The 16,575-nt window shown below is 58.5% G+C and overlaps 1 protein-coding gene across 1 annotated transcript; it reads right to left on the bottom strand.

Annotated features, from left to right (window-relative positions):
• Nucleotides 1-1,589: 1,589 nt before the first annotated feature.
• Nucleotides 1,590-16,351, bottom strand: UNC93B1 (unc-93 homolog B1, TLR signaling regulator). The gene is made up of 11 exons (XM_007518794.3): nt 16,174-16,351; nt 15,921-16,062; nt 13,625-13,778; nt 9,501-9,662; nt 9,189-9,321; nt 8,568-8,661; nt 8,200-8,324; nt 7,169-7,351; nt 6,272-6,545; nt 2,457-2,575; nt 1,590-2,272 (listed from the first exon to the last, which is right to left on the bottom strand). The coding sequence occupies exons 1-11, from the start codon at nt 16,267-16,269 to the stop codon at nt 1,940-1,942; spliced, it is 1,815 nt and encodes a 604-aa protein (XP_007518856.1). The 5' UTR covers nt 16,270-16,351; the 3' UTR covers nt 1,590-1,939.
• Between the last annotated feature and the right edge of the window lie 224 nt (nt 16,352-16,575).

The raw sequence follows: 16,575 nt of genomic DNA, 5'->3' as shown, positions 1-16,575 counted from the left end.
ACTTGACATCAGGCTCAACCTGACGCTGTGGACTGGCTACGGAAGAAGGGCAAACGCTAGAAGAAGTGCCCGCACTATGAAGCCACTGCTCCTGGAGGCCATTTTTTTTTTTCCATTTTATTGAACAGGACAGAGAGAAATTGTGAGAGGATGGGAGATGGGGAGAGAGAAAGACAGACACGTGCTTTGCTACTTGTGAAGCTTTCCCACTTCAGGTGGGGAGCTGGGGGCTCGAACCTAGGTTCTTGCCTAGGTCCTTGCGTTTAGTGCTACGTGCTGTACTCTCAACTGGGTGTGCTACCCCTGCCCCCACTCCTTTATTTCTTTGAATTTTTTTGTTTTGTTTTTATTGTTGTAGTTATTATTGTTGATGTTGTTGTTGTTGTTGGATAGGACAGAGAGAAATGGAGAGAGGAGGGGAAGACAGAGAGGGGGAGAGAAAGACAGACACCTGCAGACCTGCTTCACTGCCTGGGAAGCGACTCCCCTGCAGGTGGGGAGCTGGGGACTCAAACTGGGATCCTTTCGCCAACTCCTTTATTTCTTTAGGGAACCACCACAGCACTGCTCCACCATCCAGAGAGCTCTCCATGGCCCTCTGTGACGCTCCCATGTGGAGCCAGGGTTTGAGCCCAGGACCTCCTGCACTGGAGGCGTTTGTTTACCCGAGAGCCAGGTGACTGCATCTCCCTACCCAGAGGCCCTGAGCCTCCCCCTTCACCGTCCAAAAGTCACCTACCAAGGCCTGAACTTGGCCACACCCTCTGGAATAACCCTGCAATATCTGTTCATTTATTTAACTTTCTGGTGACCAGAAGGTCAAGTTTAACTTCATCACCTCCATCCTTTCCCACAGTGGGCGGGGTGCCCCACCCCAGTCCCTGCGGGCAGAAAATAGATGGGAAGGGGGCGAGCAGAGCCCCTGTCTGTCCCCAAGAGCCTCATGAGACTCTTAATCTCAGGGTCGTGGGTTCGTGCCCCACGTTGGGCACCATTTGTTGTTAAAATTTCGGAGGCTCTTGCCGGCCGGTCTAGCTTCACGGGCGGGTAACAGAGACGCGGAGACAACGGCTGGGCAGGGAAGCTGTATTTCCTTATTCAGGAACAACGATTCACAAACTAAGACAAACTAATCACCAAACAGAACTCTGCTGTCTCTTTGCGGCGGCGCAAGCACTCTCTCTTACTCTCGAACTCAGGAACTCAGAAACCCTCCAACTCTGGCACTCTGAAACTCTTCCACTGTGGAACTCTCTCTTACTCTGTAACTCTGAAACTCTCGAACTCCGGAACTCAGGAACCCTCCAACTCTGGCACTCTGGAACTCTTGTACTGGGGAACCCTCTGAAACTCTTCCACTGTGGAACTCTCTCTTACTCTGTAACTCTCAAACTCTCGAACTCAGGAACTCTCTCTTACTCTGGAACTCTGGAACTCTCGTATTGGGGAACCCTCTGAAACTCTTCCACTGTGGAACTCTCTCTTCCTCTCGAACTCAGGAACTCTCCAACTGGGCAGCCTAGTGGGCAGGGCCTGGGGGTGCCCATCCCTCCCCTCCCAGCCTGGGCTCAGCCTCCTTACTTGACCAGTGCAATGCAAGTCTCTTTATTGCTCCTTTTCTATAAAATGTCGCGTCCCCTGGAGGACCACGGGGACAGGATGTGCAAAGCTCGGGGAGACAATGGCAGCGGCGCAGGCCTGCAGCGCAGGGCCGGGGAAAGGGGTGCGGGAAAAGCCCCCCAGGTCCTGCTGTGGCGGCAGCTCTGGAGGAGACAGTGGGAGCCACCCCCCCCCCCCCCAGTGTGGCCTCTGGACCCCCAGCTCTGGCCACGGCCTCAAGTCCCTGCGCGCCCGGGGAGGGGATGTTCACAACACGGGTGGGAGGGGGGCGCCGTCCTTGAAGACAGTTCCTGCGAGTGACCCAGGCCAGCGAGCCGACTCACTGCTCGCCCCCGCGTTCTCGGGGTCCGTCTCCCGGCACCTGCTCGCCTCCCAGCGCCTGCTCGTAGAGGCAGGGCCCCGCGGGCGGTGGCGCCTCCTCCTCCGCGCAGTCCTCCCGGCCTTCTCCCCCGCCCGCGCCGCCTGCGCGCTCTCCCTCCGCATCGCTCTCGTCCGAGTTGTCCTCCTCCAGGTAGCGGTAGCCCCGCACCTTGTGCTGCGGCCGCGGGATGCGGGGCTGGCGGGGGACCACGCCGCGCCGCAGCTTCTGCTCCATCCACAGGTAGGACGCGGCCGAGGCCAAGAGCGTCAGCAGCAGCACCGCCAGCTTGGCCTGGGCGCGCGGGGGAGGGCGCTTAGGGGACCCCGCGGCCAGGGCGCAGGGGAACGGGTCCCCCCACCCCGCACCCACAGAGGCGCCCCCCAGGAAAGAGACGAGCCGGAGCCCCTGCGGGGTGGGGAAACTGAGGCCGCGCCCCCCGCCCCGCCCAGGGCCAGAGCGCCGGGAGGAGCCTCACCTTCATGGGGAGCCCCGAGCCCAGGTACACCACGAAGATGGCCACGGCCTGCCACCAGTGGTAGATGGTGAAGATGAAGTCCTGCCTCTCCTTGTCCTCGTACAGGATTCCCAGGAGGGCTGCGGGGGCCGGGGTGGGCGGGAAAGGCGGGTCACCTGCGGGCCCCCGCGACCCTCCAGGCCCGCGCTCACCTGCGCACCTGCCGGGCCTCGGGACGCGGGCCTGGCGCGCCCCCTGCTGGACGCCCCGGTTACTGCGCCGCCCGCGAGCGGAGCGAGGCCGCGACAGGTGAGGCCCCGCCGGGGCAGGTGGGGACCCGCTGTGGGCCGCGCAGGTGGGCCCCGGCCGGCTAGTCCAACTTTTTTTTTATATATTTTTTTATTTTCCCTTTTGTTGCCCTGTTTTTTTTTTTTTTTGTTGTTGTAGTTATTATTGTTGTCGTTGGACAGGACAGAGAGAAATGGAGAGAGGAGGGGAAGACAGAGCTGGGGAGAGAAAGACAGACACCTGCAGACCTGCTTCACCGCCTGGGAAGCGACTCCCCTGCAGGTGGGGAGGCGGGGGCTCGAACCGGGATCTTCACGCCGGTCCTTGCGCCTTGCGCCACGTGCGCTTAACCCGCTGCGCTACCGCCCGGCTCCCTTTTTATTTTTTCCTCCAGGGTTATTGCTGGGGTTCGGTGCCTACACTACGAATCCACTTTTCCTACCCCCATTTTGTTACCCTTATTATTTATTGTTATTGTTGTCATTGCTGTCGTTGTTGCTGGATAGGACAGAGAGAAATGGAGAGAAGAGGGGAAAACAGAGAGGGGGAGAGAAAGACAGACACCTACAGACCTGCTTCACAGTCTGTGAAACGACTCCCCTCCAGGTGGGGAGCTTGGAGCTCGAACCCGGATCCTTGTGCCAGTCCTTGCTCTTTGCATTACGTGGGCTTAACCCGTTGCGCTACTGCCCGCCCCCCCCTCAACTTTTTTTTTTTTTTTTTTTACCAGAGCCCTGCTCAGCTCTGGCTTATGGTGGTGTGAAGGATTGAACCTGGGACTTTGAAGCCTCAGGAAGGAGAGTCTCTTTGCAGAAACATTATGCTATCTCCCTGGCCCTTTCTGCTTTTTTTAAAATTTAATTTTATGTCACTTTATTTAACTTTAAAATATTTATTTATTGGCTAGAGATAGCCAGAAATTGAGACCAAGAGGGAGACAGAGAGGGACGGGCCCAGGCAGTGGTGCACCTGGTTAAGAGCTCACATTACAGTGCGCAAGGTCCCAGGTTCTGCAGAGGGAAAGCTTTATGAGTGGTGACGCGGGGCTGCTGGTGTCTGTCTCTCTCCAGCTCTATCTTTTCCTCCCCTTTCAATTTTCCTCTGTCACTATCCTATAATAAATAATTTTAAAAAGTAAAAAAATTAAAAAGAGGGAGAGAAAGATACCTGCAGACCTGCTTCACCATTTGCAAAGGTTTCCCTCTGCAGGTGGGGACCAGGGGCTTGAACCCAGGTCATTATAACATGTTCGCTCAGCCAGGTACACCACCACCCGGTCCCTATCTGTCTATTTACCTATTAATTTATAGAACCAGAACATCACTCTGGCACAGGGGGTGCTGGGGATTGAACCTGGGTCCTCAGACGTGAGGATTCAATGTTTTACCCACTGCACCACGTCCCAGGCCCAAAAGTTGTTGTCTTTTTTTTTTTTTTATGTGCTTCCTTTGTTGGCAGGCACACGCGTGTCTGTCTGTCTGTCTGCCTCCAGGCTTATCACTGGGGCTCTGTGCCTGCACCACTGCTCCTGGAGCCCTTTTGTTGCCCTTGTTGTTGTATTATTGTTGTGGTGAAGCAATGCTGCAGGTGTCTTTTTTTTGTCTCTCTCCCTCTGTTTCCCCCTCCCCTCTCAATTTCTCTGTCTCTAGCTAGTAAATAAATAAACATTTTTAAAAACTAAAAAAAATCTTTAAAAAAAATGATTAATTTTTATGAGAGACAGCCAGAGCACTGCTCATTTCTGGCATCTGGTGCTAAAGGGGATTGAACCTGGGGGCCTCAGACATGCAAAACTTGCACTCTTATTTATGTTGAGCTACCTCTCAGCCACACACACACACACACACACACACACACACACTTGCACTCTTATTTATGTTGAGCTATCTCTCAGCCACACACACACACACACACACACACACACGCACTCTTATTTATGTTGAGCTATCTCTCAGCCACACACACACACACACACACACACACACGCACTCTTATTTATATTGAGCTATCTCTCAGCCACACACACACACACACACACTTGCACTCTTATTTATGTTGAGCTACCTCTCAGCCACACACACACACACACACACACTTGCACTCTTATTTATGTTGAGCTATCTCTCAGCCACACATAGACACACACACACACACACACTTGCACTCTTATTTATGTTGAGCTCTCAGCCACCCACACACACATACACACACACACACACACTTGCACTCTTATTTATGTTGAGCTATCTCTCAGCCACACACACACACACACACGCACTCTTATTTATGTTGAGCTATCTCTCAGCCACACACACACACACACACACACGCACTCTTATTTATGTTGAGCTATCTCTCAGCCACACACACACACACACACACACACACACACACGCACTCTTATTTATGTTGAGCTATCTCTCAGCCACACACACACACTTGCACTCTTATTTATGTTGAGCTATCTCTCAGCCACACATACACACACACACACACACACACACACACACTTGCACTCTTATTTATGTTGAGCTCTCAGCCACCCACACACACATACACACACACACACACACACTTGCACTCTTATTTATGTTGAGCTACCTCTCAGCCACACACACACACACACACACACACACACACATATCCATTCACAGGCCAGGTGGTGGCACACGCAGTATAGCACACATATTCCAGTGCACAGGGACCTGGGTTCAAGTCCTCAGCCCCCACTTGCTGGGGAAGAAGCTTCAGGAATGGTGAAGCAGTGCTGCAGGTGTCTCTTTCTCTGTCCCTGTCAGCCTCCCCTTCCCTCTTGATTTCTCTCAGTCTCTAACAATATATTGCTCAGTCTCGGGTAGCTGACCCCCACTTGTCCTGCTAAGAAGTAGTAATCTAACAACACATTTAAAACATTTAATTTTTTTTTTTTTGCCTCCAGGGTTACTGCTGGGGCTCGGAGCCTGCACCACAAATCCACTGCTCCTGGAGGCTATTTTTTTTCCCTTTTGTTGTCCTTGTTGTTTTGTCATTGTTGTGGTTATTGTTGTTACTGATGTCATTGTGGTTGGACAGGACAGAGAGAAATGGAGAGGGGAGGGGAAGACAGAGAGGGGGAAAGAAAGACAGACACCTGCAGACCTGCTTCACCGCCTGTGAAGTGACCCCCTTGCAGGTGGGGAGCCGGGGGCTCAAACCAGGATCCTTGTGCTAGTCCTTGTGCTTTATGCCACGTGCGCTTAACCTGCTGCGCTACCGCCCGACCCCATAATTTTTTTTTTTAATCCAGTGCTGGGGATTGAACCCAGGGCCTCATGCATGTACAGAGCCACTGTACCACCTGCCCAGCCGCAAACAGGGCCTGAGGAGGGAGAGTGGGTCTGAAGCTGCCACACTCGTCTGCAGAGCAGCAGAGTCCAGGCCCCAAGCCTGGGCTGTTAGGGTGTGGGGTGTGGGGAAGACCCTGTTTTTAGGGTGAGGGTGAGTTAGTCCTCACTGCCCTGCTGGGGTCTGCACGGCTCCCAGGAGTCCACAGCCAAGGCGATACTCACTGCTCAGCCCAGTCTTGTTGAGGGCACTGCCCACGCCCCAGAGCGCGGCCACGCCGTAGAGGAGCCACAGGTGCTGCAGATTCTTGGGCGCCGGGGCCCAGAAGAAGAGGCTGAGGATGAGCAGCACGTGCAGGGCAGCGCCGGCCACCAGGGGCACCGGGCGGGGCAGCCAGAGCCCCAGCAGCCCCAGCAGGGAGGAGGCCGAGGCGCCCAGGCCGAAAGCCATCAGCAGGTAGGCCAGGTGCTCTAGCCCCACGGAGCAGACGCCGTAGCCCTGGGGACAGCGGGGGCGGGCGCGGGGTCAGCGGGGGCTGCCCAGTGCCGGGGACAGACGCCATGCAAATGCCGGGCAGGGACTCCCCCCGAGTCCTCAAGGCAGGGACCCCCCAAGTCCTAAGGCAGGGACCCCCTCTAAGTCCTAAAGGCAGGGACCCCCCAAGTCCTAAGACAGGGACCCCCTAAGTCCTAAGGCAGGGACCCCCAAGTCCTAAGACAGGGACCCCCTAAGTCCTAAGGCAGGGACCCCCAAGTCCTAAGGCAGGGACCCCCCAAGTCCTAAGGCAGGGACCCCCAAGTCCTAAGACAGGGACCCCCTAAGTCCTAAGGCAGGGACCCCCAAGTCCTAAGGCAGGGACCCCCAAGTCCTAAGGCAGGGACCCCCCAAGTCCTAAGGCAGGGACCCCCCCAAGTCCTAAGGTAGGGACCCCCAAGTCCTAAGGCAGGGACCCCCCTAAGTCCTAAGGCAGGGACCCCCCAAAGTCCTAAGACAGGGACCCCCCAAGTCCTAAAGGCAGGGACCCCCCCAAGTCCTAAGGCTGTGCCTCGTGAACCCACCCAGGGCCAAACGCTTGTGGCTGGAAGTCCTGGAGGGGGCATGGGGCCCCGAGTGGGACTCACCAGGCCGATGCCCGTGCAGGCGAACAGCACCTCGAAGCCACTATAGATGAAGAAGGGCACCAGGTGGCGCAGGCGGAAGTCGCGCATGTGCTTGAAGGGCAGCTGGAAGATGTTGCCCCAGCCCAAGCTGCGCAGGTCGATTTCCTCGGTCGGCCGGTAGGCGGCGCCGCACAGGCCCAGCACCTGCGGGGCTCAAGGTGCGAACGCGGCAGTCACGGAGGCCCCGCCCACCACCAGACCACGCCCTCCTACGGACCACGCCCCAACCGGAGTCACAAGCATTAATCACACCTCTAGCTTAAGCCCCGCCCCCTGCACGCCCATAGTACTAGCCACACCCCACCCGCCTGTTCCTCGGACACGCCCATCGATCTTGGCCCCGCCCGCACCCTCCCCCCACAAAGACCACGCCCCCTTGGTACAGCCCCGCCTCTCAGGCCACGCCTCTCAGGAGTAGCGCGTTGTGGCCCAGGTTCAATCCCTGGCATTTCTGTGCGAGAGTGATGCTCTGGTTCTCTTTCCCATTAATGAATACTTTTTTTTTTCTTATCAGAGCACTGATGAGCTCTGGTTTTTGATGGTGCAGGAGACAGAACCTGAAACCTCAGAACCTTAGACATGAGAGTCTTTGCACAACCATTATGCTGCCTACTCGTGCCCTCAGCTCTGGCTCACGGTGGTGCAGGGGATTGAACCTAGGACTTTGGGGCCTCAGGCTTGAGAGTCTCTGCAGAACCATTATGTTGTCTCCTTGCCCTAAATGAATAAATCTCCAGACCCAACCTTGCCTGACACCTCCAAGCAGCGCACCAGGTTAGAGCCTCCCCTCCCCCCAGCCTGGCTCCTCCCTCCCGGCCCCTCACAGTTCACTGCCGGCCTCTGGACCTGGGCCCAGGCCCTGCGCCCTCCCCCTGCGCCCTGGGGTGTCCATGTCATCAGAGCCTCCCCGGCGAGCCCCTCCCCTGCGGCACTGTCCGAGCCAGCCAGCTTCCCCCTGGCGCCATGGCGGCCCTCCCCCGGTCCCCCCGCACCAGCAGCATGGCCAGGAAGGCCACCGCCATGAGCACGCTCTCCACCACGATCAGGTTGCGGCTGCGTGGCAGTGTCTGTAGGACCGTCTTGTTGAAGCCGGTGAGGATGCCCTGGCTGTCAGTGCCTGGAAGGGGCAGGGCAGAGCAGGGCAGGGTGGTGAGGGGCCTGGTTGGGGGCTGAGGCAGGGGCAGGACCTACTGCCCCAAGATGTGGGGGCTGCCCCCTATTCACATAGCCCTGTTGGGCTGGGAGTTCATGTATGGCCCCAAGATCCCACAGTCTCAGAGCAGACAGAGCCTCCCCCAGGCAGTCTTCCATGATGCCTCATCATTCCACCCCCAGCGGCCCACCTCCCGAGGGGACTAACCGCAGCTGTGCACGTTGAACAGCGTGTGGTTGAGGTCGTAGAGGTAGTGGTTCAGGAAGTAGATCATGGGCAGCTGGGCACAGGCGAAGCTCAGCTGTGGGAAAAGGAAGGTGCAGGGCAGGCTCAGTGCAGGCGACATGGGCAGAGTCTAATGGGAGCAGGAACCTTCCCACCTCTGAGGGAGCCTGACGGTCAGTAGGGTGCCCAGGGCAGAACTTCCTCCCGCCTGGCGCCTGGTGCCGTCACCAGAGATGGCCAAGCAGGGGCTGGCTCAAGAAGACCCCAGTGTGGAGTCTGGCGGTAGTGCAACGGGTTAAGCACAGGTGGTGTGAAGCACAATGACCAACGTAACGATCCCGGTTCGAGCCCCCGGCTCCCCACCTGCAGGGGAGTCGCTTCACAGGCGGTGAAGCAGGTCTGCAGGTGTCTGTCTTTCTCTCCCCCTCTCTCTCTTCCCTTCCTCTCCATTTCTCTCTGTCCTACCCAACAACAACAACAATAATACTACAACAATAAAACAAGGACAACAAAAAGGAAATAAATAAATAAACATTTTTTAAAAACACACACACAAAGACGACGACCGCAGTGTGAGCTCCAGTGGGGGCTCTGAGGACTCACATGAAAGAAGCAGAAGAAGACAGCCTGGAACACCAGGAGGTAGCGCGCGTGGGAGCCCCGCGGGGGGCGCTGGTGGGGGCCCTGCTCCTCGCGCTCCTTGTAGTGGGCGTACTCATAGTACTTCTGCGCCATCCTGCACCACAAGACAGAGGCTCTGCCCGGCCTGCGCCCATACTAGCTGCCTGCCCCACCTTTTGGCTCACAGAAGGGGAAACTGAGGCGTACAGGGCAGACGGGGCCGGCCCCGGTCCCCCAGCCAGAGCTGTGAAGGGTGCAGCTCTGCAGACTCCCGCCCTGTGCCCACAGGCTCACCTGGTGATGTAGTTACCCATGGAGGCCCAGAGGGGTACGATGGCCATGCCCAGGGCCACGGCCGAGGGCACCAGCGTGTAATAGCGCTCCCAGTAGTTGGTGGAAACGAAGAGAGCATAGATGCCCACTGACAGAAACATCATCCACTTGGTGCCAAAAAACCTGTGGGCAGAGGGAAGGCGGGAGATTGGTGTAAGAGGCTTGAGACGCCATCTCCCCAGAGACACACCATCTGGCTCTCACAGCCACTGCGAGGATGGCAGGAGAGACTCGGGCGGCGGGTGGGGAGCCTTGAGTCTGGCCTCCTGCGTGTCTGCAAGGCTCCCTCCCCGCTGTCCATGTGCACGTGTCCCAGGAGCCCAGTCCAGCGGGGCAGCCCCACTGGGGGCAGTGCCGGCCTGACACCCTGGGTACCTTCCGCTCCAACGCTCAGTAATTGTGGTCCGTCTAGACCTTTCTCTCTCAGGGGCCAGGCAGTGGCGCACCTGGTTGAGCGCACACATTACAACGCACAAGAACCCAGGTTCAAGCCCCTGGTCCCCACCTACGGGGGGAATGTTCATGAGTGGTGAAGCAGGGCTGCAGGTGTCTCTCTGTCTCTTTCCCTCTATCTCTCGGTTCCCTCTCAATTTCTCTGTCTCTATCCAATAATAAGTAAAAATTAAAAAAAAATTTAAACAGACGTTTCTTTCTCAGTGGTCCAGGGAAGATTCCTGTCTGTCCTTGTTCAAAGAAGGGAGTGTGTGAGACAAGGGGCAGGCTGTGGCTTGGAGGTGGGACAGGTGGCCGGCCAGTCCTGGGATCCTTGTACTCAGGGTTCTCTCTGGTTCCCAGGGAGCTCCAAGCAAGAACAGCCCTGGCCAGAGACCTCCCCTGAGGTTCCAGGACCCTAACTCCTCTCTTTTTGTAAAATTTATTTCTTCCCTTTTGTTGGCCTTGTTGTTTTAATGTTGTAGTTGTTGTTGTTATTGATGTCATCATTGTTAGATAGGACAGAGAGAAATGGAGAGAGATGGGGAAGACAGAGAGGGGGAGAGAAAGACAGACGTCTGCAGACCTGCTTCACCGCCTGGGAAGCGACTCCCCTGCAGGTGGGGAGCCGGGGGCTCGAACCGGGATCCTTACGCCGGTCCTTGGGCTTTGCGCCACCTGCGCTTAACCTGCTGCGCTAGAGCTCGACCCTCCCGGCTCTTCTTTAATAACCAGCAGCTGTGTCACCCCTCTGGGCAGCGCTGGGGAAGGGGCTCACTACAGAGGAACTGTCTGTTCTGATGGAGGGGAAGTGCAGCGAGTAGCCCTCCTGGTTCAGCACTGGGGAAGCTCCACACACCCACAGCCCTCAGCACGCCAGCCCGGGGGATGGGGGCCCCTCTGCCCGGTGCTGCCCGAGGGCCTGAGCAGGTTTCTCGACCTCACTGCCCTCCGTGCCTGAGGGTGTAGCCAGGCTTCCCGGGCAGGAGAGAAGGAAAGTTGAAGTTAACCACAGCAGTGAGAGCCCAGAGCCCTCTCCCACTGCCCCCTAGACAGAGCACTGCTGCCAACATCTCCTGGCAGCTCTGTTCTCCAACTTTTAAGAAAAATGAAACAGGGGAGTCGGGCAGTAGCACAGCAGGTTAAGCACACGTGGCGCAAAGCCCAAGGACAGACGTAAGGATCCCGGTTCGAGCCCCTGGCTCCCTACCTGCAGGGAAGTTGCTTCACAGGTGGTGAAGCAGGTCTGCAGGTGTCTGTCTTTCTCTCCCCCCCTGTCTTCCCCTCCTCTCTCCATTTCTCTCTGTACTGTCCAACAATGACATCAATAATAACTACAACAATAAAAAAGGGCACCGAAAGGGAATAAATAAATATTTAAAAAGAAAAAGAAGCATCACACTGCCAGGCTGGAGTCGTGGCTCTGCCTATGTGTGGACTCTGAGAATGAAGAAACAGCTAGGAGCACAGAGCGAAGACAGAAAAGCAAGGGCTTGGGAGAGGGGCTTCAGCAGGAACGTGCGAGGCCCTGAGTTCAATCCCCAGCACTTTATTATACAAACAAGACGGAGGGGAGAATTCAGGTCCTGGAAAAGGATGACAGAGGACCTAGTGGGGTTGCACTGGTATGTGGAAAACTGAGGAATGTTATGCATGTACAAACTATTGTATTTACTGGTGACTGTAAAGCATTAATCCCCCAATAAAAAAATTAATCATTAAAAAGTAAAAATAAGAAGGACACAACAGCCAGGGACCCGGTTCGGCCTCTGCACTGCAGACTCTGTCGCAGAGCTCTGGGACCCCCTTTTTTAAAAAATTTCTTTATTGGGGAATAAATGGTTTACATTCAACAGTAAATACAATAGTTTGTGCATGCATAACATTCCCCAGTTTCCCATTTAACAATACAACCCCCACTATGTCATTCATCATTCTTCATGGACCTGTATTCTCGCCACCCACCCACCCCAGAGTCTTTTACTTTGGTGCGATATGCCAATTTCAGGTTCTAATTGTGTTTTCTTTTCTGATCTTGTTTTTCAACTTCTGCCTAAGTCTGGGCCCCTTAAAGAGAGACGGGCGCAGTGGGTAAAGAAAAGGACCCACAGCAGGGCATTCTGAGTTCTATCCCCAGCATAACGTGGATCAGAGTGATGCTCTGGTTCTCTTTAATCAACAGCTAAGTCCTTAAAAACGAAAAGTGGGGGGCTGGGCGGTAGCGCAGTGGGTTAAGCGCACAGAGAGCAAAGCGCAAGGACTGGCAGGCACAAGGATCCTGGTTCAAGCCCCCGGCTCCCCACCTGCAGGGGAGTCGCTTCACAGGCGGTGAAGCAGGTCTGCAGGTGTCTGTCTTTCTCTCCCCCTCTCTGTCTTCCCCTCCTCTCTCCATTTCTCTCTGTCTTATCCAACAACAATGACAACAATAACAACAACAATGTTAAACAACAAAGGCAACAAAAAGGGGAGAAAATAGCCTCCAGGGGCAGTGGATTTGTAGTGCAGGCACCGAGCCCCATTGATCGATAACCCTGGGAACAAAAACAAATAAATAAATAAAAATAAATAGAAAAGTGGAGGTGCTGTCGCCCCCAGCCCTGGGCCAGCTGGGTCCCCAGCCCCACAGAGCCCACTCCGTCACTACAGCTCCTGCCTCCACCAGGACGCCTGCCAAGGTGTGTGCATCCGAGAGAGAGCTTTGCACAGGCACCTGCTCACATGGGACCATGAGGGCAGGCAGGTGGCACACGGCGTCGGCACCCCAGGACTAACTGGATCCTAGGGGGCTGAGTTGAGAGAGGCGTCCCGTTTCCTCCCCAGCGATGGCTCGGAAGCAGTTTGTGTGAATGTGACACAGGCTTGAGCCTTTTGTCTGCCTGTTTAAGACAGGAACTAGGGCTCCACACATCATCACGCACAAGGACCCGGGTTCAAGCCCCACCATGCCCACCTGCAGGGGGAAGCTTCACATGTGGTGAAGCAGGGCTGCAGGTATCTCTTTGTCTCGCCCCTTCTCTATCTCCCCTTCCTATCAGTTTCTCTGATAGTCTGTCCTATGTTAAGAAAAAGATATAGCGCAAGGACCAGTGTAAGGATCCCGGTTCAAGCCCCCGGCTCCCCACCTGCAGGCGAGTCGCTTCACAGGCGGTGAAGCAGGTCTGCAGGTGTCTGTCTTTCTCTCCCCCTCTCTGTCTCCCCCTCCTCTCTCCATTTCTCTCTGTCCTATCCAACGACAGCAACAACAACAATAATAATAACCACAACAATGATAAAAAAAAAACAAAGGCAACAAAAGGGGAAAAAATGGTCTCCAGGAGCAGTGGATTCGTGGTGCAGGCACCGAGCCCCAGCAATAACCCTAGAGGCAAAAAAATACAATATATAGGGGCATTAAAACCGATCTGTGGTTTTTGGGGGGCTCCGTTCCTGATGGGAGGTGCACCTCGTGCTTCTCAAGTGCAGGCCTCACCCCTCAGGGCCCCTCAGGGGGCTGCGGCCATGGAGGAGGAGGCCACGGGTGGGGCACCGCATCAGGCATCTTGTTTTCTGAGGCTCCGTGTGCCCCGCCAGAGCTGCTGAGCTTCTCCAGGCCCGGGTTCTCCGGCCCCTGTCCCGGCTCCCACCCCAGCAGAGAGCCTGGCAGCCCAGGTCACCTGATGAGCACAGGTGTGTATAGCAGGGCGGCAATGGGCGTCACGTTGATTCCCATCAGCATCTTGCTGTCGATGTCGGGCAGACCCATGTTGCCATACTTCACCTCCCGGTAGGTCTCGTCGTAGTGCAGGATCAGCTGCATCTGCAGGAGGCCTAGGAGGTGGCATGGGGTGGGTGGGCAGGGGGCTGGGGCAGGGGACTAGGACAGAATGCTGGGGCAGGGGGCTGGGACAGGGTACTGGGACAGGGGGCTGGGGCAAGGTGCTGGGACAGGGGGCTGTGATGGGGGGCTGGGACACAATGCTGGGGCAGGGTGCTGGGACAGGATGCTGGGGCAGGGGGCTGGAACAGAATGCTGGGGAAGGGGGCTGGGGCAGGGTACTGGGACAGGGGGCTGGGACAGGGGGCTGGGACAGGGGGCTGAGGCAGGGGACTGGGACAGAATGCTGGGGCAGGGGGCTGGGACAGGGTGCTGGGACAGGGTACTGGGACAGGGTGCTGGGACAGGGTACTGGGACAGGGGGCTGGGGCAGGGGGCTGGGACAGGGTGCTGGGACAGGATGTTGGACAGGGTACTGGGGCAGGGGACTGGGACAGGGGGCTGGGACAGGGGGCTGGGACAGGGGGCTGGGACAGAATGCTGAGGCAAGGGGCTTGGACAGGGTGCTGGGGCAGGGGGCTGGGACAGGGTGCTGGGACAGGGGGCTGGGGCAGGGGGCTGGGACAGGGTGCTGGGACGGGGGCTGGGACGGTGCTGGGACAGGGGGCTGGGGCAGGGGGCTGGGACAGGGTGCTGGGGACAGGGTGCTGGGACAGGGTACTGGGACAGAATGTTGGGGCAGGGGACTGGGACAGGGTGCTGGGACAGGGGACTGGGACAGGGGGCTGGGACAGGGGGCTGGGACAGGGTGCTGGGGCAGGGGACTGGGGCAGGGTGCTGGGATAGGGTGCTGGGACAGGGGGCTGGGACAGAATGCTGAGGAAGGGGGCTGGGACAGGGGGCTGGGGCAGGGGGCTGGGACAGAATGCTGAGGCAGGGGGCTGGGACAGGGGGCTGGGACAGGGGCCTGGGACAGGGGCTGGGACAGGGGCCTGGGACAGGGGGCTGGGACAGGTTGCTGGGATAGGGTGCTGGGGCAGGATGCTGGGCCAGGGGGCTGGGCCTGGGGGCTGGGACAGGGGGCTGGGACAGGGTGCTGGGCCAGGGGACTGGGATAGGGGGCTGGGGCAGGGGGATGGACCAGGGGGATGGACCAGGGGACTGGGACAGGAGACTGGTACAGGGGGCTGGGACAGGGGGCTGGGACAGGGGGCTGGGACAGGGTGCTGGGACAGGATGCTGGGACAGGGGGCTGGGACAGGGTGCTGGGGCAGGATGCTGGGACAGGGGGCTGGGACAGGGTGCTGGGACAGGATGCTGGGACAGGGGGTTGGGACAGGGGGCTGGAACAGGATGCTGGGACAGGGGGCTGGGACAGGGTGCTGGGACAGGATGCTGGGACAGTGGGCTGGGACAGGGGGCTGGGACAGGATGCTGGGACAGGGGGCTGGGACAGGGTGCTGGGACAGGATGCTGGGACAGGGGGCTGGGACAGGGTGCTGGGACAGGTTACTGGGGCAGGGTGCTGGGACAGGGGGCTGGGACAGAATGCTGGGGCAGGGGGCTGGGACAGGGTGCTGGGGCAGGGTGCTGGGACAGGGGCCTGGGACAGGGGGCTGGGACAGGGAACTGGGATAGGGGGGCTGGACCAGGGGGATGGGCCAGGGTGCTGGGGGCGGGACTGGAGTGGAGGGTCGGCCAGGTGCTGGGGCTCGCAGACTAGAGAGCAGACCCAGCACGGTGCTCCAGTCTCCAGAGGGACCCGCAAGGCCAACACCCATGGGATCAGACGCAGGGGGGGGGGGGGGAGAGGGGGCATGCAGCCACCAGCCGCCCCAACCCCTGATTTCAGCGCCCGCCAGGGAACCCAGGCGCCGTCCACACTCTCACCAAGGTTCAACTTGGACCTGGGGGCTTTGCTCAGCAGTTCCTGCACGCGGGGCAGCCGCAAGGCAGCTGTGGGGACGCGAGAGAAGCGGAAGAGGAAGGGAGCCCCACAGCCCGTAGGTTTCATTTCCCAGACCCAGACCTGCCGGCGAGCTCTTCAGGGGGGCAGGGCGAGTCTAGGGCTCCCCACACACAGGTGGGCTCCGTCAGTGGGCGTGGCCCCCAGCCCCCCCACCTGCACACCTGCACCCAGGTAGACCCCAGAGGAGATCTTGCACCCGAAGACCGCCCGGACTGTGTCCACGCACCCAGGTAGACGCCATAGGTGAGCGTGCCCCCCGCGCTGGCCGCCAGCACGTTCCTCAGCACCCCCAGGCGCTTGCGGCGGTAGTAGCGGCGCTCCTCTTCTTCCTCGTTGTAGTTGGGGTACGCGCCCACCAGCTCGTCCAGCTGCGGGGAACCACAGCGCTCGCGCCCCGCACACCCCGCCAGGACCCCCGCACCCCAGCCCGGGGCCGATCCCCCACGGAAGCTCCCCCCAAAGCCCCGCACGTCGCTCACCGGTGCTGCGGGGCCGTCCTGCACCCCGAGCCGGTCTTCAGGGGCCTGCGGGCCCCCGTCGCCCGCCACCGGGTAGAGCTGCGGCTCCGCCTCCATGGCCTGGCCAGCACTCCCGCGCCGCGCTGAGCACGGTGCTTCCTCCCGCCCGGGTCTCCGGGTCCTCGGCCCCGCCCCGCGCCATGCAGCGCCCGCCCCTGGATCATGAGCCCCGCCCTCTCCTCCTCCCGGCCCCGCCCCCGAGTCCTTGGACCCGCCCCTGCCTCCTCTCTACTTGGCCCCGCCCCTCTAGGCCCCGCCCCTGGATTTGCCCCCGCCCACTTATCCCGGCCCCGCCCCAGGATTTGGCCCCGCCCTCTAGGAGCTTGGGTCCGCCCCAGCCACCTCCCATCAGGGCCTCCTCTC

This window comes from Erinaceus europaeus, chromosome 17, assembly GCF_950295315.1.
Source record: "Erinaceus europaeus chromosome 17, mEriEur2.1, whole genome shotgun sequence".
NCBI classification, from domain to species: Eukaryota; Metazoa; Chordata; class Mammalia; order Eulipotyphla; family Erinaceidae; genus Erinaceus; species Erinaceus europaeus.
Note: the sequence above shows the minus strand (reverse complement) of the source record. Positions and strands in the feature narration are given on the sequence as shown.